This window comes from Sinohyriopsis cumingii, chromosome 5 (assembly GCF_028554795.1).
Source record: "Sinohyriopsis cumingii isolate HCF-2022 chromosome 5, ASM2855479v2, whole genome shotgun sequence".
Taxonomy (NCBI): domain Eukaryota; kingdom Metazoa; phylum Mollusca; class Bivalvia; order Unionida; family Unionidae; genus Sinohyriopsis; species Sinohyriopsis cumingii.
The window spans coordinates 3,079,450-3,105,736 of record NC_142965.1 but is presented as its reverse complement, the minus strand read 5'-3'; the positions used below and the strand labels follow the sequence as shown (position 1 = coordinate 3,105,736).

Sequence of the window (26,287 nt, the reverse complement as noted above, 5' to 3'; positions counted from 1 at the left end):
TCCCCCAAAAAGGTAAAAAGTAACTGGGGGATAAGATGTGTATGTGGCGCCAGGCCTGGAAGGTGCCACCATTAACCAGGTGCCCATGAAGTTCCAAACAAAACAGCCCTTTTCAGGGCTACCCAATACTCTAGAAAAGAAATAACGATCCATTTGCCAATGTGAGTAGGTAGAGTAGTGTGTATATAAACACTAACTCTTTATTGATAGTGAGAGTGTATGAGTTTGTGTGTTTGTAAGTGATAAAGTAGGTTGTTGTGGATAGTAGATTAAAATGATGTCTTTCAGGTGTTTGAGGTGTATATTTGGGGTTAGATTGGATTGCTTTGCTTATGTGATAGTCAATTGAAGTGATTTATAAAAAAATTTAAAATAATGATGGGTAGCATAAAAAGTGAGTGAGTGTTTCTTTTAGGTCCGCGCGTTGTTGTTTTTTTTTTTTGGTCATGATCTAGGTAAGATGAATTTTATGTTATTAGGGGGATGTTTTCCATCACGTCCGCGCTTTCACTATAATAACCAACAGTATTCGTCGTTCAAACCATTCTGCAAAGAATAAAAAGAAGATGGCGTCAAACCAAATGGACAAAATACAAACCTTGCAAGACGTTTTAGACAACTTAGGAATAATGGAACAGATGCTATTAAGACTGGTTGAAGACCATTATTCCTATAGTCCCCATCGTGTGAAGATGGAAATTAATAATTTAAGGAAAGCAAAGGACAAGATTAGTGGTGTAATGAAAGAGATCAAGGAGGAGAAGGAGGATGAAGAGGAAAGAATAAGAATAAGCAATTGGAACGAAAAAATTGAAAAAGAAGAAGAAAATGAAAAGAGGAAGAAAGAAGAGGAGGAAGAGAAGAAGAAAGAAGAGGAGGAGGAGAAGAAAAAAAAGAAAGAGAAGAAGAGTGTAGGAGATAAAATAAGAACTTGGTGGAGGAAAAGAAGAAATTAGAAGAAGAAGAAAACCCAAAGGCCCTTTTCAGGGCCAGCCATATTTCTCGAAAAGAGATAGTCTTTGAATTGCCTACCCCTTTTTTTAAAAAAAATTTTAAAAAATCCCATGTTAAATTCCCCTTGTCCGTAGATTGTCCCACGATTTTTCGCCATGTTAAATTTCCCTTGTCCGTAGATTGTCCCACGATTTATTCCCATGTTAAATTCCCCTTGTCCGTAGATTGTCCCACGATTTATTCCCATGTTAAATTCCCCTTGTCCGTAGATTGTCCCACGATTTTTCGCCATGTTAAATTTCCATTGTCCGTAGATTGTCCCAAGGGGTTCTGTAATGCTAATTCCCATTGTCCGTAGGGTATCCCTTATTACTACTAATATACCAGTACACAATGACTGGGTCTGTATTTAATATACCACCACATATAGCCTGGTTCTGTAGATAGTAAATTAATAAGTTGTATGTGACATAAAATCAAATTTACTTTATTAGTAGTTATGCACAGTCAACAGTGTAGTTACTTGAAACCTTCAACAGATAGTTGTTACGTAATCAACGTTTTGAAAATAGTTTGTAATTAATTTTTGGCGTACACTGATATCATAAATTGGTGACATTTTCCATACACAACAAACGTTTCCCTTTGACACTTCTTGATGCATAAAAAGTATTTAGATTCCAACTTTTCACCTCATTCGAGAAACACCTTTATGTGGTAATAAAATTATAAGTTAATTGTTTATCCACTATCAAAGGTAAATGTTTCCTCGACAAGTTACATCGATGTACCTGAAGCAGAGAGAGAGACAGAGACAGAGAGAGAGAGAGAACCCACCGTCGGTTATAAAATCAGTCCAACATTTGAGAAAATGGATGAAATGTATGAAAAAAACAAACGAAAGCAAAACATCCTCGATAAGTTGCCAAATTACAGAAGCAAGATACGACACGTAACAAATACTGATCACGTAAACTCGTTTATTTCTTTGTATATATACTAGTATTGGCACTCGATTTGACCAAACAAAGACAAATGCATTAATCTTATACAAACTTAATTCTAAAATCCTGTAGAATTGTCATCCCCAAACTTTAATAATTGCAATTATCTATTTTCTGATTTTTGAAGTGTGGAATTTTTTACCATAAATTTATGAGCTCGAATTTACGACATTCGGATTTTTTAGGGAAAGGCGTTATTTATAGAGCTGCTGAGAAAATGAATTACACTGTATTTTATTATTTATCCCATAATACCTGTTTTTAAAAATGAACTTGAGTGAAAATTGGACCTAGAAAGCAACTAAAACAAAATAGGGACAAATTATTTCTAAGATTATAAATAAATTTAACGTAACTGACTAACAAAAGAATGAGAATGGGCTATGGATATATTTTATCCAGGTTATTTACAGTGGTTATATCTGCTTCAACTAGGCCAAACAAAAAGTAATTTCCCTTGAACTGTAATAAACAAATTTAAATAAATAAAAATAAATCGTAGTATTCATACTGAAATTCCATTTTATATCGACTGATTAGCCTGACAGCCGGAGTTTTTAATGATGATAGCATATTTTATATATATATGAGAGACAGAAAGACAAGGAGAAAGAGAGAAAATGTTTGCATTCTTCTACACAACAGATACATTTTAAGCTAGGACTTATAACTAGATATCTCTTGTAACACATGTATTTACAGCAGACTGAGAAGATGTTTAATATTTAAGTTTCAATGTTCCATCTTTATTCAGAAAAGTACATATTGTCAGTTGTGTTTAGTTAATTGTTCTAGAAAGAGCAAAACAAGAGACAATGTGCATATTTATTTGCTACAAACTGCACAGGTCAGTTCTCGCCCCTGCACATACTGTGGACACGGTAGAGAGCCGCATATGGCCTCCACTCTGTACAGAAGACGACCGTTCTCACTCCGAAAGCCGGATGGATCCGCCTCTGGAGCCTGGTCCACACATATATAATCCGTGGACGCTAGCTGGCTATAATGTCCCGTCATCAGATAGCCGTGATATTCCATATTCCAGTCACCAAAACAACGATTTCTCGCTGGAAGCATAATGGTGGAGGTCCTCAGCCTACTCCGGCAGACGGCACATGGCATGTTATGATCAAAGAGTGCTTCGGCATTGGTTAGTTTGAAGAGAGTGTGATCCTTGTATTCAGCACCATATATGAATGCGAGACTCTCGAGGCCGTCTGTGTAGGTGCCCCATATTGGCTCAAGTGGAAGGCAAAGTGTGTTTACTGCAGCGCCAGTATTGGCATACCACGAGCCAGCAGAGATACCTAGATGGAAAAGAAAGCAATAAAAATGGCCATGAATATCCGTTGTACTAAATATTATCAATGTAGATCAAAACGTATAAAGAAAATAATGGTAATTTAAGACTGGTGGATTTTTTGTTTTGAAAGAAGAAATTATATTAACACCCTTAATGGCGTTTCAAGTGTAACATATGGATATCAGGTTAGTATGATTACATCTTATACAAAAACTTGATACGTGAAAATCATGGGTTTTACTTAGCTGATGATCCTTATTGCATATTTACTACAAATTCCAGTATTCTTACCATCGAATTACATAATGTACTGACCTGAATAAACTAGTTCCGTATCGACATCGTCTGGGCAGGTCGTTCTTCCCCACCGCGTGTATACAGCGCCACCTGTGTATATTAAAAAGAATAAATGATGGCACCAAGGCTGATTGAAACTTTCTGTCTGTGACCGTAATGTGTGCAGTCAATAATTACGTTTTGAAATACGCACGCTCAGGTTAAGGATATCATCGACTCATCCATCCTATATAAATCTTTTGAAACCCATTATGCATGTTTGGGTAAGATGTAGGGCTCGTATAATATCATAACGAGTCAACGGTATCTATGTGAACTGTACAAACGTAACATTCAGCATAAACTCGTGTCCTTCCATTTAATTCGATTCCAAATTTGAGAGAATATTAGATAAAGCAGGGTCCTTCTTTGTAATGATCTTGAGCAGTGATCCCCAACCACAAGTATATCCGCTGTATTAGGTGTGATACTTAAAATGCATCGGTGTCCTTAAATTAGTTGCAAGTGATGAGAAAATGGAAATTCATTTACATTGTCAGTTTCTAATATTGTCTTCAAATATTTATTAAAAGCAAATATTTCTGTTTCTAAGTGTCTGGGACTTTTAACTTAAGATCGATTTCATGTTTAAAATAGTTTTTTAATGCTTTTTCTGACATAGATTTTCTAAATAATGGCGATCGAAGATGGGTATTCAAATTATGAGTGGCATCCATTAGCCGATTCTAGACCTTGGTATACAAGCCTATTTACAATAATTATGATAGGCTTTATAGCCGATCCCAGATCCTAGGATAAAAGCCAATTTACAAAAATTATGAAACGCTTACCCTAGCTGATCCCAGATCTTAAGATACAAGTCATTTTACAAGTAGCCTGCTCTATGTTTCGTATGCTCCATGCTTTGCATTCCACTATACGCCATGTTGTCACTTGATCAAAACGAATTGTCTCATATGGAGAAATCTGATTAATCTATCTGCGCCAAAATTATTCTTTTAATATTCTGTTTGTTAGTGACACAATGTGAACTTTACTAATACTTTCTATCTGATCTATAACAGTCGCTATCTTGTGTTCAAGCTTAACCACATTTCGGTCATACAATTAATTTTACAAATAGTTTTAATAGTAGGCGAAGACGAAGTAAAGGGTTACACATGGAAATAATTTAATATTGCACATTGTTCACAGTATCATCTAAAACATTACTTGTCCAATCTATTACGTTAAAACATTTACGTCGAAATTTATATAAGACGATGTGCGACAGCCTTAATCTTTCTAAAGATGATGACGAAATTATCATCTCTCTTTTATGAGGAGGTGAGGGTGAGGATTTTTTTTTTTGTGTGCAAATATTGCAGATTTCTCACTGCGTCATCTAAATTATTCTAGTAGCAATAAAGTTTACATCGATAAACTTGTTTTACATGACATCTCATATTTTGCCAAATATTATGACTGAAATGTTAACACTCTTCCACGAATGTGACGATGTTCGGTCGAATTTTGTACATTTCGACAGCATCATTTCGACAGCATCATTTACAATTTTCCATTTTTGCAATGGATTTATTGATATAAAAATAGTTGCAAGGCGATAGATGACAGCCTTCATGTGCAAAAGACTAAGATCAAAATACCCGCTCGCTTCTATCAAGACGGACGTGGGATGGGCGGCGGATGAGGGGGTAGTGTAAGCTGACGATATTGCAAACTTGCGACTGCAGGATCTAACGTTTCTAAACGTTCCATTTACAGTATATTTATTCATCAAATTTACGTTGGTATTGATATAACATTCTACATGACAGTCCGGATTTTGTCAAAGATTAATCATGCTTCCGCTATGAATTCCTTGCTGTGAGGAATACTTTTGTTGAAGGAAAAGGCAGTGTTCAAAAAGGTACATGCAGCTCATTCTGGTCTGAATTTCTTCCGTTTGAAAATAAAAACAGATTAAAGCACATGCATGTTGTTATCTTACATGAGATAAACATAAAAAAAATATGATGATTTGATATAGAACCACACGGTTTAAAAAGAAATGTTTGAGAAATGAATATTGAGGAGGAGGTGGAAGGGCACTGAGGTCAAGAGGAGAGCGTCCATTTGTTTCGTTGTAACTGGAGCACCGACTAAACCCCAAACACCGGCTTTCTTTTCTGCGCAGTGCTGGGGACTTAGATTGAGACGGAGTAATGGAATGACAAAGCCCGATTATGACTGTATCGTTCAAAATGTATCATTCGTACCATCTTTGTTTACATCGATATTTTGTGTTTACGTCGACATTTAAAAAAGGTCTTGTTTTAAGCATTAAATAAAACTCTATGGCAAAGTGTGATCCTATCGTCATGGTACTAAGTTATATAAATATTGTTTTGTAATGGAACATGATAATGTATGCAGACAATAAAGGTATAGACTATTAAAATAATGGTATACTTGTAACAAAAATAATTGCTCTGTATTACGTGAATCGTTGTCATGCCAGTCATGCATACATCAAACAGTGTAACACCTACAAGTACTATATTACTAGTTCGAGTTTTCTCGGACCCTTGCCACCCCATTTTTGATATTTGTATATTTATGTTAGGGTGCAGAGGCAAGGTCCAAATTTTTTATATTTGTATATTAATGTTGGGGTGTTGAGGCAGAATCCATAAGACGAAAGTACATTGCTGCTGAAATTTGATCAGGATCTCGCCATTTGCATTCCGAATCACATGACTATACAAATAATCACATGACTATGCAACCTACATGTCAATGACATCAGAGGCCAAATAGTCACGTAATATCGACAATAAACCAATCTCCAAAGTTCGTGTGCATAGAATCTGGAAATATTATATAGAAGTCACCAAATGTTCGTAAATAAATATAATGCATACTTAATTCTCAACATATTTATTCTGAGACCAACGACCAGAGACCTGTCGGTATCACATCAGCTTGGCGAAAACCATTTTGAACAAGTACCGAGCAAGTCTCAGCAATGTTTATGTTGGTATCACGTGACTACCGCATTGACACGTGCTCTTTGCTTAGCAAATCGGGTTTTCTTCATGTTGCTGCAACATCGACATATTTCCGTCATTATTTTCAAAATAAATATTTTGAGAAGTTTGTTTTTCCATTTTTCTATAAAGATCACGCGAGTTTTATTATATGTAAGATTTGATTTCCTACAGCAACACTAGAAATAGTTTATTGTTGATATCACGTGACTATATAACCTCTCTAGTGTTATTGATATGTAGCCTGCGAGATTTGTATAGTCATGTGACTCGTAATGCAGATCCAGGTAAAATTGCAACAACGATGTACTTCCGTCTCGTCTGTCAGCGGATTAAAGACATGACGAATGCAACGCTCGCGATGTTTGCGAAAATCATATTCCTATCGATTGCATGAAGGTATATGTCAATGATAAGTCATTCAAGTTTGCTACGCTAGCTAGAAAGCGTCTACTCTATGACGACACCAAATGGTGTCGGCGAATTCGAAGTTTTCGATGGGCAGTGGACTCTAACACTACGCCCCAACATAGACATCAAATAACAAAATTGGGGTGGCAGGGGTGAGAGGAAACTACAATATTACAAGACCTCTGTTTTGTTTTTATAGACAAATACAAATGACATAAAAGCAGACATTTGATTTATAGTCCAAGAACTAGTACTCCCTTGCTATTTTCATTGTGTGGTCTTTCTATACATCATCTTGGTTGCTATAAAAATATATTCCTTTGCCGAGATTTTCTTTTGTTGTTATGCAGTTAGCATAATATATTTCTTTAAGGGGTGGGGAATGTTTGAAAATATGGTCCTTTTTATTAGAAAACAGTAGGTAAGAAATACTCCTATTACTAAGCAACCTAAGATACCGAATTACTAACAACTCTTTATTTTTTAAACTTGTTACAAAAACGTGCTTCCTGATATTTTATGTTCAGATTTATACTTACTGTACAAACACCTTCTTACCGTTTATTTAAAAAAGTATAGCTTCCAGCGGCTTATTTGTTGCAGTTCCCAGACCAGAGCAGATCAAACAAGAAATGGAACAAAGAGAAGCAATGAGAAAGTTTGTGGAGGAACATGAGATAGCACCAGTTAAAGTGTCACAGCAGTGTATCTACATTTATTCAGTTCATTTCTTGGTGAAAGAGATTATAAATTCAAAATACGAATGTAAAAAATCCGATTGAAAAATTTTCAGTAATAACTGCGTGGGAGCCTACCTAATATCGCGTTTGGACCTGTTTACGATAATAACAGAATGCAACCGCCGACCACTTCCGGTATTTAGTGAAAACAAAGCGTGACATCACATTATGAACACTTGCTGTAAACAAAGGCTCAGTTGGTATCGTCACCCAAATTAATCCGTACCAGTCTGAACCCTATATTTCCAATACCGAACAATCCGAAGTTGCTGATGAAGATGACGAAGAAGAAAGACAAGATAGATTGACGGACAATTCATGGTAATTGTTTTCTGAATATGTCTACGGCCTAAGTTACGATAAATATGTGTATCCGACGATATTGACAGTCTCCTGTTCCTTTACAAATTTGGATTTTTTCTCACCTGTAATAAAGGCTGCACAAGTGTACAGTATTTCATGGGTAGAGACGTATCTATACGTTGATAAGTAAAAGGTACATCGGATCACAGTTGTAAGCTTTGAAAACCTATGAACAAGTTGATATGATTTAGAAGTACTTAAGATTTCTAGGAGAGGAGTTTCGCTTTGGCACAACTGTTGAAGTAGGCAGGATATTACCCTCATGACATTAAAATTGAATTCATATTCTGTGCGCTGTGTTATAAGTAAAAATTTCGAATTTCTCATATGTATGCTAATAGTTGATTTTGATAAACTATGAAATAAACCTTTTTTGTCTGTGGTAATCATCTTCTTGCAATTTTTATTTTCTTTCATATCTAATTTAACTTTACAGTGCTATACTAAACGTTTTATCTGTTCCTGACTTCAGTCAGTTTGTGTCATTGTACTGTGCTATTGATGTGTTCATAAAATGAGATTAAATTTGACAAGCACAGCACTATGCATTAAAGAAGAAAACTCTATTTTATGTGTAATTGTGAACATTGTTTGGTAATGCTTACAACAAGGGAATGTGTATGTTGTTGTGACATAGAGAATGTCACAAGTATCCGCAATGAATACCAGGGGAGACACACCATCCAGGGTTCATTGCAGCTCGTCTCTACATCCTTGTTTTAAAAGTTGCGTACTACCAGTAAAGACAACAATTTGGAGAACATCCAGAACAAGGAAATGAGTAAGTAAAATGTCTGAGTAATTTTTCATGTTCTTTTGTTTTCATAAATTTTGCTTTCATGATCTATGCATGACAGCATAGTATTGGGGTTATTAATACAGCAAATAAATAAACCACTTTATCTAATGCATAAAGCATATTTTATTTCAACTAAATTTTCAAATTATTATTTCAGAAGACATCGGTATACAGCATATAGACAATTTGCTCGGTGGTGTTGGCACTTCTTGGGCAAGGAAGTGAGGGTCATCATTCTATCATGTGTTGTTAGGAGGATCCGTGCTGCCTTTCCTGATCAAAACCTGAGCTACACTGGCTTTCATGAGGCTGACAGCAATTAAACCTGCTAAGAATATTTTGTGTAGCAATATCCTTGTCAGGCCTCTCATACAGACTACATAATGGTGGTGATACATCTACCATAAGCTTTACTCCTTCATCATTCATGTGAGACACCTGTCCAACTGTGAATGCTGTTTTAATCAGACATTCAACATAATCTGCAAATTAAATTTAATATGCATTGTATTGTACAAGCCAAAAACTGCAACCTTTTGTTGAAGTTAATACATGAATTAAAAGTATTTGTCTTTACAATTGTTTGCATATTTTTATTATTTTACCACAGGGAAAATTCATGACCTTTAAAATTAAAGGAGTGTCAACTTTAGCAAATATTTTGCCTTTACTGTTTAAATTTAATAATTAAAAAAAAATAATATAGGTACTTACACTTGGTACAACACTTGGTATATTTCTAAGTGATATATGTCTTTATGTTCATTAATTACTAATGTATATTCTTGCCATATGATGAGTCAACAAGGATTTTCCTGACAGTGTATTCTCCTTTCTTGTACTTTGGATACAGTATTTTATATCCTGGCTCTCACATCCTTAGTGCATGCTTTCTCTCTTTATCTGTTTTCATTAAAATGTAATGCAGCTAGCTAAAGCCTATTTCAAAGTAAATAAAGATGCAAAATACAGTATATAATTCTATCAGCATACAGATAATTTATTTTTATAGATACGTTATTTGCAAACATTCCAAAACACTAAAAACTGTTATACAATTTTACATTGTAGGATATCAAAAGATCAGATCTTGATACATATGATTTAATTTGAATATGAAAATACTGGACTATAAATAAAACACTGAAAACCTGAATCAGTAATTTTTTTAAAGTGTGCACTAACAAAAATGTATCTAAATTCAATAAATTACTAGACCAACACAGTTAAATCAAAGTCACATACCTATATGACATGTGCTCCATAAGATGCTTTTACATACCAAATATCATTGATCAATAAGAAATAAATCTACTAATTGAAAAACTTGATGGACTTAAATGATTGTTGCCAAGATACGACTGAAAAAGTTTTGAACATGACAACACCACAACCACTGAAAAAATCATAACACAATTTTGTAAAATTTCTACTACATTTTGTGTTATTCAGACTTTTATTCATTGCGGATGGGAATAAACCTCGTCACGTTTGTTAATATCTATATGTAATCTGATTCACACATTTGTCCGACAATGAAAAATATATGTAGGCCTTCTAAATCTACCAGCAGAAAGATTTTTCTATTCACATGGTCAAACAAAGTTGAAGGCAACATGAAAATTGTGACTATTTATCCACTGTTTATATCTCAGTTCTTGATTGATCAGATATTTAATGCATTTGTTTTGAAAACTATGAAAAAACGTTCTACATGGTAGAAATGGAAATGTTGCAGTGACTGATCTGTTGAATATCATATATATAACATGGTACATGTCATTAAAAACTCACCCTTGCAACTTCTCTCTTTGACTAGCCTCTTCCTACTTTCTTTGGTGGTGACACTTAACAAGTTACTTCCTCTGATGGTGGCAACATTTCAAGCCTACACAGTTGATGCTTTGGTGCTGAAGTTTCTGATACATTTGCAGTTACCTTGGCTTGGTTGTCAGTTTCCTTCACTCAGTGGAATGACGGAGCAGCATCATAATTGAGCTTGACTTTCTTTGGTACCCTACCCATATGCTCAACATCAAATCTTTACCTAAATGGGAAGCATTCTGGTGTGAAATGAAAGGAGTAGATGGCAGAAAACTCAGTCGGACCATCCCAGTTTGCTCTTTTGATTGTTGCAAAATCTGTCCACCTGCGACGAAGTGCTTGGTCTTTCGGAAAGGAATGCATGGAAAACCCATCAGCATTTGAATTCCAACAATTTGCTGTAACACACCTGACCCCGCTGTCCTTGCTTGTACCTCCACGATCTCCTCTTGGCATGACTGTGATGATAAAACTTTTCAAACTAGCTAATATGGAACGGAACAAGTGCATTGTTTATCTTTCGATAGAAACGGAAGTAATGTGTGTGTTCAAAATATGACGTCAGGAGATCTACACACTCCGGAAATTACCGAGCGATAAAATTGGTCCGATGAGTATTATTTTCGAAAACACACCTGAGCGTATTTCTCAGTTATTGTGGCGAATTTTTTCATCGGGTTTTTTTATACCGCTTCCAGACTTGATTTTCTATTCAAATAATATTGAATTGTATTTACTTTATCTACACTGGTATGGCACTTTAATGAAATCAGGTAACATTTACCAACATATGTTCTGTAACATGAATGTCATTTTATCCTTATGCGTTACGCTCCATGCCCCTTAAAGCTACCATCCACACCCTCTGGATCAATATAAAAAAAACATTTTGAAGAAAGTCAGTGATCTACATATCACAAGTCGATTGGATTATTTTGTTTTTGCATTTAACTCTACGCTTCTGTTATATAGTTATATATCTTGTTTTGAAAATTCTTTACGTAATTGGAGTTTTTCTAAATATTCAGGGGCTTCATGCAGATCAAAGTATGCCAGGGTGAAATGCTGGCTCCCTTCTGCATGTTTGGCCAGTGACAATTGCACTACCATTAATGATGCATCCAACAGCTCACCCAAAACATGAAGTATCGACTCAGTAAAACCCCTTTTATACATAATCAATCAGTCCGGAGAGAAGACTTTATACAAGCTGTTTCACATCATTGGCAGAGGATCATTGAATGCAATGAAAGACCTAAACTTTCTTCCTGGCAGCAGTCAAATTACCTCTGTCTAGATGAACTTCACAACGCACTTACCGGTATTTATTGTAACTAATAACACATGCAGTCCTTCTACATGTTCTATGTTTTATTTGATCATTATATGACATTTCCTTTTCAGAGGATCTGAAAACGAGTGGAACTATCTTTCTGTACAAGATAAATTACCAATATCAAAACGTGAGGTGGAAATACTAGCTACCACATTATCAGATACAGGATTATTATCATGTGATGCTGTAAGTTTCCAATAGAGCAACATTGCCGAAACTGTTAAAAACAGATTCACTCATAAAAGATGTAAATATGTTATTCATTTTGGAAGATGAAAAAGGTCTCCTCAGTCTGTATAACTTATGAACAACATGTGTCTTTAACATTTTATGCAATGATACATGCACAGAACATTTGCTTTGTAAACTCGTATGAAGTGACACGTAAACTGGGCATGATTAGGCATGATTCGGCACATCAGGCTATTTCTGCCTAAATTAGAGCTTGTATACTCAAAACTTCGGAGTAATAGATTTACAAAATTGACACTTTTATCTTACGCTAGGAAAAATGAACAGACTCATGAAACGTTATCTTTTTTTGAACCGCTCTGGTGTCCTAGTGGTTAGAGCGTCTGCCTCAGATGCGGGAGGTCACGGGTTTGTGCCCCAGCCGAATCTAACCAAAGGCTTATTAAATGGTACTCACAGCATCATGTCACTTTTACCAAAGAGAATATTTAACGCTATGAAAAATGAACAGACTCATGAAAAGCTGTTATCTTTTTTTCAACCGCTCCGGTGTCCTATTGGTTAGAGCGTCCGCCTCAGATGCGGGAGGTCACGGGTTCGTGCCCCGGCTGAATCTAATCAAAGATTTATAAAATGGTACTCATAGCTGCTTCGCTAGGCGCTCAGCATTAAGACGTTAGTGTTAGGATTAGTCGACCTGGTGTCAGGATAATGTGACTGGGTGGGACATCATGCTACATGTCTGCGGCAATGATGGCCCAAGTGCTAGACATCACCATAAACTGCCACACTTTAGACATTTTAGACAACAATGACTGAAACATTGTTAAAGCTAGTTAGAAATTAAATCACGCACAAACACAAACACACACACACTCTCCTCTCTCTCTCTCTCTCTCTCTCTCTCGTTGAAGTTTTTCTCCCATTGAGATGCCCAGCATTTAACATTCTTGATAGTGAATGGCATATTATCTGAATTTTCTTGGGCAAGACCAGCTTGAACATGGAATCTAACAATCGGCATATTATCTAGCCAAACTGCTCAAACAGAATGCTCAGATGTTATTCCTACTTTATGTGTCAGTTAGCTTCGGTTCGTATTTCTTTAAAGTTATGTCACAGGTTATGGTTAATTATAGACCAACTAAAAACAAACATTGAATTCTCATCCGTTTGAAATATGTCATAGCCTAGAAGTCAGAAGCTGTCACCAATATTTTAACAAGTAGGGAAAACTGTTCAACTGACACAATTGACGTTTATCATACATGTTAAAATTCTGGTGACAAAGTGACTGAGTTTGACACTTTCATTTGCCTGTATTTATTTACAACAGGAATGCTGCTGTCTTACTCGAATGTTTATACTTTCATTTTGATATTTTCGCATGTTAATATCGAAATTTAGCATTTGTGTTTATTACATAGTTTCATATGATTTTACGTTCTGTTTTCAAAGTTGTTTAGTGTTTAACTTGCACCGGAATTAGAGCAGGAAAAATTTCATTTTCCTATCACGCCTACCAGACAAGTAAAAACTAAATTTCGCTTGCCCAGGAGCACAATTAACATGCCTGAAAAACAAAAAACAATCGTTGTGTATTATGGAGGCCTTATTTACTTTGAAACATCATTTCTGTTATATTTCCTTATTTCAAATGCCATTATGAAAATGTGCGAGTTTCTCTATTCAGTATTCTTTTTAAAGTTAAAGTTTGATAACTATACACGATTTCAATCTGACGTGTTCGTAACACCCAACATGTATGTTGCACATATGGACACAAGCTTGTTTATTACAATAATCACTTACAAAAATCGGTCTGCAATATTGAAATCAATAATACCGTCAATGGTATTTCACTGGGAAAATGCAAGCCAAGACACGCATGCTCAGAGAATACTTGCCCTGCGATTTGCTTCTTCAGCATGACTCTGGTGTCCAGTCCCGAACATTATTTTTACTGCATCTCCATTACTGGTGCTGCAATTTGACGCTGCATAATCTTGTCTTATAAATTAATAACACAAAATGAGAGTTTAAGAACGTCCGTCTGTCCAATAACGCTTGCCTATTTATCACCCTTTTTCCGATTTCTAAAGGAAAAAATTTAAAGGCGGTGTTCGTACTCGGAGGCAAGACAAGAACATCTGTAATAAACTTTTATTATACCATGTTGTGTAGTTAGTTTCCTGAGGGACATACAAGTCAGACCAAATTCTAGTTATATGTACTACTTCATTTGAAAGTTGCCAGTTACATTTTCCAGTTAATAACTTCAGATTTGAAAGGTATAAAGGATGACAAACATTGCAAAACACTTTATAGCTGAATAGATTGTGAATGACATTAATGTTTGGGAATAAAACCAGAATAACAGATTTCATGCAACTATCATTTAAGCTATAATGAATCAATCATCAATGCACTGGTATTTTCGTAAAGGAACATCAGCTTGCAACACTATGTTATACAATTAATCACATTAAATTATATACGTGGTAAATGGCTTACAGGATGTTCAAACTATATTGTGAAATGCACAATGTGACTCACACTATATAATTTTCTACCAATATTTATAGAACGTTCATTCTGGACGGATGGCATGACGTTATAAGCTCCCTTAGCACAGTCTCAGAGCATCCACATACCCATGTTCAGATAATGGTAGTAACCGGTGTACCTCTGTCCGGCAAATTATTCACATTTCGCTAACTTATTAAACGCTTGTCAATTTTATAAGCATATAACTATCACTGTAAGCAATATTTTCTGTTGCGGAGGTCAAGCACAATATGTGACTTTTTCAAATATTTATTGCAGTATATGGCAATACTGTATTACAGGTTGGTGTACTGCACATGCAGCTCTTGGATATGAAACACAAATCTGAGAGGACAGGTTATTCGGTTGCCATGTTGATATGCAATATTCATAACTACAGATGTAAATATCTTCTGGAGGTCTTGCAATTAAATTGAAATCAGCAGGCATCATGCAATTTTTGCACTGCATACCAAAGTAACAGGTCTTTTGTGGATATCAGGGGGAAAAGATACAAACTTATGGAACACCTTGTCAAAAACAGAAAAGATTTTTAAAGGACTGGCCTAATGAACAAAAAGCATTGTCTTTACTAATTGGCAACAACAGTGGCAATTTTCCCCACCCCACCGTCTGAAACCTTTATTTTTGCTATTACTACCTATCAGCATTTTGGTTGTTATTTTTCGAATGGATTGCCCAATTAGCATCAGGCAAAAACGGTTATATCTGTCAGAAAATGGCGATTTGACCTGATAATAATTTGTTAGAAATAAACAAAGGATATCAATCAATGGATAGCGGGTCGGGGGCCCTGTCACAAGGACCACGCCCATTTGAACGCGTGATTTGTTTGTCAACTTATATGACTCAATAAATTCACCTATGTTTAGAAAACAATAAGGACATATACCGGTCTCCAAACTAACAGAATTGTATTCAGCCGTATCAACTATCTAATGAGCTCATGTTTGTTTAGTATGTGATGAAATTCTGGATCCAAACAAATTATTATTGTTCTACTGTACCTTTTCAAATCAAATAATGCAAATATCTTGTCACAAATACTTTACTGTAATTCTGAAATCATCCCCTCACATGAACATCCAACAACTGGAATACTTAGTAGTTTAATTGACACACTTTGTTGGAAACATTCTTAAGCAATCTCATCGAAATAGAAGTATGGCTTCATCAACCTTAACCAATTCAATTTGTCACCTTCTCTCATTATCATTAATGACGTAATTACACTGATACTGACAAAAATATTACGTTTCTAATAAGGTCTAGATTTTTATTGACCAAATATTGAAAAAAGTTTTCACTGTGGCAGCTAATGAAATTATTGATGCGAACATTAAAACCGGCTGATCTATTATTAATAATAAAACATAATGTCATAGTCTTTTCAATTTTGGTGATAAAATAAGTGATTTTTTTAAGGATCTTAAGAATAGAAGCGTGTTTTTGAAACCAAAACGCATTTAAAGTGAATTAAAGAAATATGCAACTACTGTATAATGGAGTGTCAATACCACTTGGTTAAGCTAACTTCATTCTCCCAGCTTATTCCATTTGACACAAATGTGAAATCTGACTGTTGATTGTATTTCTTATTCCCCTGATAAAATCATGATAACAGTGAAGATTGCACTAATGCTGATTGTATGTTACCATAAATTAAATAAGTCAATACTATGACGCAGGTTTTTAAGACAAGGCATGTTTGGCTTGTTTGGGGGAATCTTAAAACACAGCAGCACATTTAAGTTTATATCATTCTGAAGTAATGTTCCTTGCCTAATGGTACACGGTGAATATAATGTATGTGCCACGATATATCAATGTTAAATTGTTCAAGCAGCGGAATAGCAAGAACTTCTGCCATTACTAACCCAAAACGTAATTCTGGGGCTCCCTCCCAATGAAAAAGCTGTTTCATGATAATCTCAGCTCCCACCCCTAGTTGTAAGGGTTGCTTGGGCAGATGCCGTGCTGCTTTGTTCAAGGAACCAATTGCAACTGTAATTTTAGGTGAAAGTCCGAAATGTCCAATATTGCTAATACATCGCCCTCACCCCATTATAGAAGATGACTTGATCTAGATGATTGGTGAAATCTGATTTGTCATGTAGACGGATACATCAACATCGACGCAAAATTTATTACTGAATCAATTTACCAATCGAACTTTTAGATGGTGTAATCTCAGATATACACATTTGACAAAATATGTTTTCTCTTTCTCTCTCTCTCTCTCTCTCTCTCTCTCTCACACACACACACACACACACACACACACACACACTTATAGAAGAGAGATGGTATTTCGTTCTTAATCTTTGGCAAAAGAAAGGCTCTCATCTATCGCCTTACATCAATTCCAACGTGAAAGGTATAAAGGAATCGATTGCAAACGTACCTTTTTACACCATGCATTAGGAATGTGCAACATTGGACAGAATATCTTCACATTCACACACTCGTGGGAGGTGGGTTGCAAAAATCTGAGTTGTCATATAGAAGAAGATTTTCAATATCGATGTAAATCATCGATAAAGGAATTTGTTGCAACAGTAACATTTTAGATGACTGTTACGACTTATGGGCTTAAACTACATAACAAAAAAAGGTAAAAACCAACAAGCATTCTATACTCCGAAATATAAATTGAATTCCCTAGGATATAAAATTAAATTATTTAAAGAATTGGAAATAAAATTATGATATGGTATGAATTCCTAGATTATTTCCTTAAATGTTCCATCAATTTCACAGAAATAAGAAAAGGATAAAAAAAATATTCCGAATGAAAGCTCTAATGTGCTTATGTGCCTGCAATACTGAAGAATACCTGCTCTAATATCCAAAAGTTTTTACTTCAAGGCAAATCATTTGAAAGGATAATGTTACAATAGTCGTTGAATGTTGTACGGTATTCCAATTATATAAATATCACAGTCCTTAAATGTTTCACAATAATCCAGCTGAGTACTCGTTGTTTTATACACATGTTTTACACTCTGCAATTTCAACGAACAATATATAAATAAATCTAAATCTTCTCGTAACTCTTGCAGAACTAAAATATAACTGTAGAATGAAACTCGTAATTTAATTCCTTCTTGTAATCACTATATACGCATCAAGTCGACAATTGGACATTGCTAAAATATTTTTTTTTCATTTGCAAAAGATCTTAACAATCATCGCTTTATTTTCGATGTGAGCCAATCCGCAAATTAAAAGATCATCGTATCAACAATACATATTGTTACACGCACACGGGTATTTAGTTGACCGAGCGGTTGTCAAACCCTGGCTCGATTCTCGCTAGAAGTTATAAGTTTACCCCGACTTTCCAAAGACTTCCATACAACCTCAGTTGTAAATTAGAAAGCCCGACGTGTCCATTCTATGCCTAAAGTTTCCTCTAATTTTTCAGAGAAGAACACGTCTCTTACGAACCTCAAATACAAGTCAACCATGACTTCAACGCCAAACTGGCGCGATACACATTGTCATCCACCGAACGCATGTGACACTGCCTTTTCCATCATCTATTCTCCACTTGTACTAACTCTACAGTGACAGAAAAAAATCATGTGATGATTTCGTGATTTCCATTCAACTCGTTTATGGCCTGCATTGACCGAATTAGTTGTTGATGTGAACTTAGTAATTGGACCTTTATTTATGACTGTAAATTACACAACGTATTGTACATGAATTCTACACAAGCGAAGTGACATTTCCTTTAAACAATATCATCATTAACTAAATAACTTAGATTAAAACTGTATTATTAAAATACATCCGTAACAATGACAAGGTGTGAAATTTGCAATATTCGCAAAACAATAGTTACTCTCGCCGCCTTTTGAAACATGATACCTTTGTTTTAATCTTTGGAAAAATTAAGGTTGCTTTATATTAATTGATATCAATTTCGACGTACGATTATTCGCGGAATCGACAAGAGAAAGAAGTGCTTAGATGACGCTATCGGAAATTGAAATATAAACAAAATATAATTGTGTGTACCCGTTTCCTTCATCTTCCTATACTAGTAAAAACATTTGTAAAAAGAATTATATGACCGAATTACTGGTTAATCTTCAGCACATGACAAATACTACTATAGTTCAAATCTACAGTAATAGTAAAGTTCGCATCGTGTCACTAAATGAATAAACTCTACGCTGTTAGAGGAACGAGATTCTCCATGCGAGGCCATTTGTTTGAGCACGTGACAATTCAGCGTCGGCGCTGTCCAGACTTGGTTTAATGGAGGGCAGTGCAGGGAGCATGCGTAGCAGGGACCTATACTAATTAACAAGAATTACGAGCGGCATCTGCTAGCCGATCCAAGATCTAATGGTTTTGCCAGTTTTTGAAGAATTTTACGAAGCTTTCCCTAGCCGATCCCAGATCTTTAGATAAAAGCCAATTTACAAGAATAATGAGACGCTTCTAATAACGACCCCAGACCTTAAGATAAAAGTCAATTTACAAGAATAACTTCTGTAAACTAAGGAAGATTATTGCTATTAGACGTAAATTCCAATTTAGGGCATTTAGAAAACCGCAATAACGGGATATACTGCTTTCTACTTTTTCCTTTTTCTATATTATGTTTGTGAAAGAATCAAATAGATGTTTAATTATAATTTTTGGTTTTATTATTTTGTCTTTATTTTATTTTTTATTATTCTTCCTCTTGCTGTTGTCGAGCATATGCTTTATTGCGCTTACAGCATATCCATTCATGAACTTAAATCTGCAGGTGAAAAGTAATCCCATATACAATATTAGGTCACTGTGAGAAATCTATACGCATTCTGGAAAACAAACAAATATTTCGCATCTCATTATAACTAGAACAATGTATATACCATCAGAAGTATCTGCATATCGCCCTTGCTACAGTACTGAAACTACTCTTCTAAAAGTAGTTAATGACATTCTGTCTGAGTTGGATAGCGGAAAGATTACAGTCTTCACCCTCCTTGATTTGATGCAGCATTTGACACAATAGACCATGATATATTACTTCGCCGTCTCCAGCATGTATTTGGCATTCATGATACAGCCTTACTGTGGATCAAGTCCTACTTGGTCAACAGGACGCAAATTGTATCTGCAAATGGAATACACTCCAGACCAGTTGATCTATGTTGTGGTGTTCCACAGGGGTCTGTTGTAGGACCTGTTCTCTTCATTTTGTACACTCAGTCGCTCTCAAGTATCATAGATCATCATCCTCTGTCTCACCAATTGTACGCTGATGACACCCAAATATACAAATCTAGCCACCCAACTGAAGTTGATACTACCATCCAAGGTGTAGAAAGGTGCATTTCGGATGTGAAATCATGGATGACATGTAACAAGCTGCAGACGAATGATGATAAAACTGAGGCCATTCTGATCACAACACAAAGACTTTCTCATAAACATCCTTTACCTCAGACAATAAATATCAGCAACACCAACATTAAATTCACACAATCAGTACGAAACCTAGGTGTTACTCTGGACAGTACTCTCACATTGCACCAACATGTCATGAACACATGCAAGGCTGCATATCTTGAGCTGAGACGAATCAGCTCAATTCGCAAATATCTTTCAGCTGATGCCACTAAAACACTTGTGTGTTGCTCATTAGTACTTTCAAGACTGGACTATTGTATCTCAGTTCTGTCTGGTTCATCTCAATATCTGCTATAGAAACTTCAAAAAGTTAGAAACACAGATGCTCGGATCATACTTAGAGTACCACGGTCAGAGCACACCTCCCCCCTGCTCTGTACCCTACACTGGCTATCCATTCGATCCAGAATCAAACACAAAATTTGTTCTCTGTGCTATGTTTCACTGTCGGACTCTAGTCCAACATACTATCCGACCTCACCCATGTGTATACACCAGCAAGATACTTACGCTCCTCTACTGACAATCGTTTACTCATTATTCCCACTATGAAAACAAAGTCATATGGACAGCGTTTGTTTGCATACCAGGGCCCAGCAACGTGGAATGAATTGCCCACTGAACTTAGACACAAAGACACAGTGATCAGATTCAAGAGGGCTCTAAAAACTCACTTATTTCGACTGCAAGAACAAACTTAAAGACCTAATAATGTTTCCTACCTTAAAAATTCGCAGCATGTTTTTTTAATGGCTTCTAATTTCATGGTGTTTGGTTTTGTAATCATATCATTTTATGTTTTTTATCTCATAGATGTTGTCTAATGTTGTAAAGCTCTTAGAGCTTCTAAAGATTAGGGGCTATACAATTTCCTCATTATTATTATTATTATTATTATTATTATATATCTTTACGGTGTATATGTTATATTTGTAGATATAAGTTATTTTGTTTTGGTCCATAGTACCGACATGCATGGAACATTATTGATATTGAATGGACATACCTCCGGTGATACGGATACAGACTGGTGAGACAGCCGGTAGTACCGACATTTGGCTAAACAGATGGCCTAAACTAAGGAGGTAGCCTGGACATATGTCCTGCAATACTGACATTGACTGGACAGCTGGGTTCATAGTACTGAGATACACATTTTTAATACTGTGCGAGTGTAGAGACAACAGCAGTGAGAAGGAGGAAGAAAATTGTACCAGTCCCAGTTGGTGTATGTATATGTTGGTGATCTTTGTTCATTGTTGCGTTGGCTCTTGCTTGATCTACATCATCCACTGCACGGCGGCGACGTTCACGTTTTGGGGTCTGAACGAAATTGGGTTGACTAGAGGTTAATTTCTGAAATATGAAAAGTAATCTAGATTCGAGATGAAAAATAGTCATGCCAAGACACTAATTTTATAACATTAAAATGTAGTGGTTAAATTCGGAATTTCCACAGAAGAACTTATTTGACGACATCTTGATAACATGGTTGATTTACGGCAAAGATAAACTGTATTGTTTGGGTAGGTTTGAATGTGTAGATAGTTAAAAGAAAGTCTCACAAGCACACTACAATATTACAAACAGTTGCTTGGTTATATCACAGCCTTATCATTTACACGCCGTTAATGTGTGTGTGTGTGTGTGTGTGTGTGTGTGTGTGTCAACGTTACACTATTATCTTTTTATCGACAGACGACGAATCGCTCTAATTGTAGTATCATATCATTTACCCGCAATCTCTCAATGTCTTCCTCATATACTTCATCCCGATACATTTTTCTGCCTCTTCCAGCCTTATCCAGGTCTTTTTCAACATTATGCTTCTCGTTCCGTTTCATTGCAGCCACGGTCAATCCAAGTTCGTGTAAGTCTGCATGACTTTTCATTTGTAGAACAGACAGACAAACAACCATCACAAACGCCATAAGGCTGACCACGCCTCGAACTCCAATTTTAGACATAATAATATCGGTCTGTTGTAACATGGTGTTCATAAAGATGAGAAGAAAAACGTAAATGAACAAAAGACTTAGAAAACAAGAACAAGTACTGAAGGAATTTCGTAGCGAGATATGTTAAGTGGCAATCGACACTCAAGGGCCTGTTCTCTATTGGCTGGAAATGAAAAATTCGATATTTATGTTGGCTGCTTTCTAAAGTATTTCACCTACATACATGCTAGGTCTTGCGCTCAAAACGGAAACATACTTTACTCATAATCGAAACACACTTTTGTTGTAAAAAATAACAATACAAATAATTCAAAGTGTGTACTTTTTACATCCCGAAGCATTATGCATCACAGATGTAGAAACGCAGATGTTTGTGATTAAGCTATTTTTAATTTTGCATAAAGTTTTATTCTCATTTCTGTATAATGATAGAAAGTAACACATGTTCGTTTCTAATTAATATGATAGTGGAGACGGAGAGTGTGCTAATATATTTTGAATTTGTTTTATTTATTAAGTTCTAGTTACATCAAAACTCTGTTTTCTGAACTGGAACAAAAAATCCAACAACTCCAAACTAAAAATAAAATAAATTTAACTTGAACTTTCAAATAATTTCCGTGTGACTATATATGTTTTAGCTTTGTTTTATAGATGACAGGTGAATCATTCGATCTCTACTAACCATAAAGGTTGGAAAAAGTGAATATTATTTGGCCTACCAAGAGATAGATTTAAAAACAATACAAAGACTGAGGTAAACACGACTGAAGTTTGTCATATAAGACACAAAGTTAATCACTAAGTATGCACTTATGAAATGATTGCATATTTAATAAATATAATACAGTATATGCCCGCTTAAAAGAGTAGGCTGCTGCAAAGAACATATTTTATTATCTGCCCTTACATAGTGGGCTGCCAGATCAGGATATATGTCCATTATTATACTTATTACTCATAGCAAACCCCATTGTTCGACGGCATATAGTGATCTTTGCGGTTTAAACCTGAATACAACTTATAAGCTAGTATATACGGTAACAGCATTGAAAATATTTTCTGAGCTTAATTATTTGTCTAATGCAACAAAATATTTGCAATTTTTAATATACATTAGGCTTTAAAGTAAATAGAAATTGATCCAGATTGATAACAGCAATAGGAACCATTTTAAATTTCCTGTTTACCCATGATGCCTTCTCACGAAAAACTGCACTTCCTGAAAAACGAAGTGCAACATCAACACTCATCCAATACTAACTACATTACTTTAGCAAGTCCAGCAAACTTAAAGCTGAAGAATGGAGAACGCTATGTTTATGGAAAATGTTAGCTATGCTTTGTCATATTTTTGAAATTATCAAAAAAGTGACAGACAAGTTTTGACTCAGTTCCACAACCGATGAGAAGGTTTTCAAAAGAATATAATTTAAAAAAAAAAACACAAACACGAAATAAACAACCTTTTGAGAAGTAATGTTGTTCGAGAAATTTTGTTAACTGGTCAACCTTTATCGTAAAATGACCAGAACTACTTAAAGTATAAAACCTTAAAAGATCAAACTTGCATAATTTTATCGTTCTAAAACATTAGGAGACAAAGCATCAACATAACTTCATCTTATAAATTAACAACATCTTTAAAGCACGTATGCGCTTGCGATTCGCTCAGTCCTTAAATAGTTTGAAGAAGTCGCATTCACTTTCATCTATTTCTTCTTACAGTTTATTTTTTCACACTACGGTTTAAATTTTACAGAAACGATACCAACCCAAATAGCAGTACCAATTAATGGTAGGCATTCTATTAGCAGACAATATGTATCATTTATAAAATGATAAAGATGCATCATTTGCCCGAAGGATAGATGTATTATTATTGTTTGACTTCTCGATCCTCATGGTGGTTGTTGATATCACCAACAAATGCACCCACGTAATCGAAATCTGACTGTTCCTTCCTTTAGTGCATATAATTACCATATCTTATCTCTCTGTAGTATATTCGTAGGCTACTCAAAAAGAAATGAAAACTTGTTTGTTTCCCTAACTGAATTGCTGCTGTTTAACAAGCAGTACATGAACGCAAAGCATCGTAAAAAACAACTACAGTTGTTTTTGTTTCGGGAATAGGAGGTGTAATTTTCAGTATTGAAATAAAACGACAAATGGCATTTAAATGAACTATATTTTGTCAGTGCATGCTAAAATGCAGTTAATATCAGACATACGTTTGTGGGATTAAGCACAAGGTACTGAATCAAGCTGAGTACTCAAGTAAACTGACTGGCTTTGGAAAGTATCGGATAGATGTACTCCCGCGCAGGTTGAAATATAAAGCAACAAACGGAATCAATACATTTGAAAAACAAATCAGTAAAATATTATATAAGGAAAACTACGTTTTAATAATAATAATAATAATAATCATCATCATCATCATCATCATCATCATCATCATCATAATAAACGAATATCCAATTTCTAGCATAGTTACTAACATAGGCAATCCAAGACTCAGACAGGGGATTTTCCTGCATGGCAATGTCAAATGAGAGAGATAAGGAATAAAGTCTCGTTTACATAAGGAGAACGTTTTTATTTTGCCCAGGGAAATTGCTAATATCCTTTCTGGACTGCTTACGTAAAGCTCATAGTTTTCATACGATGACCACACACAAAGGTTACGCAAGTGACAACCACACACGAACGTTACGCAAGTGACAACCACACGCAAAGGTTATGCAAGTGACAACCATACACAAACTTATGCAAATAGTAACTACACACAAAGGTTATGCAAGAGGCAACTACACACAAAGGTTATGCAAGCGACACCCAAACACAAAGGTTATGCAAGTGACAACCACACACAAAGGTTTTGCAAGTGACAATCACACACAAAGGTTATGCAAGTGACAACCCAAAATAAAGACTCTAGAGGGTTTGGTTTGTTTCCTTTTTATTTAAAGAAGAGATATGTTATTTAAAATGAGTAGTAATTGAAAGCAGAACAGAAATAAATATAATTTTCTTGAGAATATATGACTATAATCTGTAGTTGCAGAAATAATGAAAAAAGTAAACAAACGACTAAATACCATAAAAATACACAAATGTTGTGGCAGTATTAACATGAGAATTTACCTTAAATTAGCAGAAACAGGTGTAAATAACTGTTATGGTAGAAGTGGCAAGTATATTTTGAAAGACAAATAAAATGTTATGGTATGAGAAACACTTACATTTTAAAAGACAAATAACTTGTTCTTGTAGAAGGGGCAATTTTATTTTAAAAGACAACATTTGGAGGAATAGAATAGCGTTCACATGATACACAGATTCCAGCATCACTAATCATCTCATAATATTTCCTCAAACTCATATTTTTGGGTGTGTTTCGTATTGCCTGGTTTGTAACCATTACATTTTCACATAGCATTCATCACGCATCCAGCATTAAAATACAGTAATACGATCATTTCTTTTCTTAAAGACGCCACAACTAAGAGGAACGTTTGAGCAATTATGCAACACTCTTTTTAGAATCCAAATATTTCCATGTGTTAAATTGTAAGCTCTATGAGTAAAACGTTATTTTGCATTCTTTCCACAATCTCTTTCTCTGACTAAATTAATGTTATTGTTGAAGTGACATTAGCAAGATATAAAGTCTTACTTTGAGAAGAAATTTGGAAAATTGTAGTGAAAATATGACCTGCTCATCATAAATGTATGCCTTTGGAGGCAGAGCCTTGCACACGAGATATTTCTTTCATTTAACTTTTTGGGCTACATAACCAAATAAATAGTCTACCACCTTTTATTCAATTCACTTAAATTAGAATGGTCCACTTAGCAAGAAGTTGGAGGAGTAATACATTAGCGTTCTTACAAAAAAATGTTAAAATCGCGACTTTTGAAACATTCTGTATATTTGATAAGCAACTCGACGAAAGTATATATACAAATGACCATTATTATATCCGCGTTTTTCACCACAGATTTCATTAGATCTAAATATTGTCGTTATCATGATATTTTTAAATACTCGAATTTACGTATAATACTGAGCTAAGAGATGTACA

At 35.2% G+C, this 26,287-nt stretch overlaps 1 protein-coding gene across 1 annotated transcript; it reads right to left on the bottom strand.

Moving 5' to 3' along the window:
• Nucleotides 1-1,917: 1,917 nt before the first annotated feature.
• Nucleotides 1,918-22,314, bottom strand: LOC149798533 (uncharacterized). The gene is made up of 4 exons (XM_089957347.1): nucleotides 21,975-22,314; nucleotides 21,453-21,594; nucleotides 3,577-3,648; nucleotides 1,918-3,265 (listed from the first exon to the last, which is right to left on the bottom strand). The coding sequence occupies exons 1-4, from the start codon at nucleotides 22,236-22,238 to the stop codon at nucleotides 2,784-2,786; spliced, it is 960 nt and encodes a 319-aa protein (XP_089813473.1). The 5' UTR covers nucleotides 22,239-22,314; the 3' UTR covers nucleotides 1,918-2,783.
• Between the last annotated feature and the right edge of the window lie 3,973 nt (nucleotides 22,315-26,287).

Coding starts and splice junctions, on each gene's coding strand:
- LOC149798533 (XM_089957347.1), bottom strand. CDS start 22,238: ATGAACACCATGTTACAACAGACCGATATTATTATGTCTAAAATTGGA. Junction 21,595..21,974: donor AAGACATTGAGAGATTGCGG/GTAAATGATATG, acceptor TTCATATTTCAG/AAATTAACCTCTAGTCAACC. Junction 3,266..3,576: donor TACGGAACTAGTTTATTCAG/GTCAGTACATTA, acceptor TTTTCCATCTAG/GTATCTCTGCTGGCTCGTGG.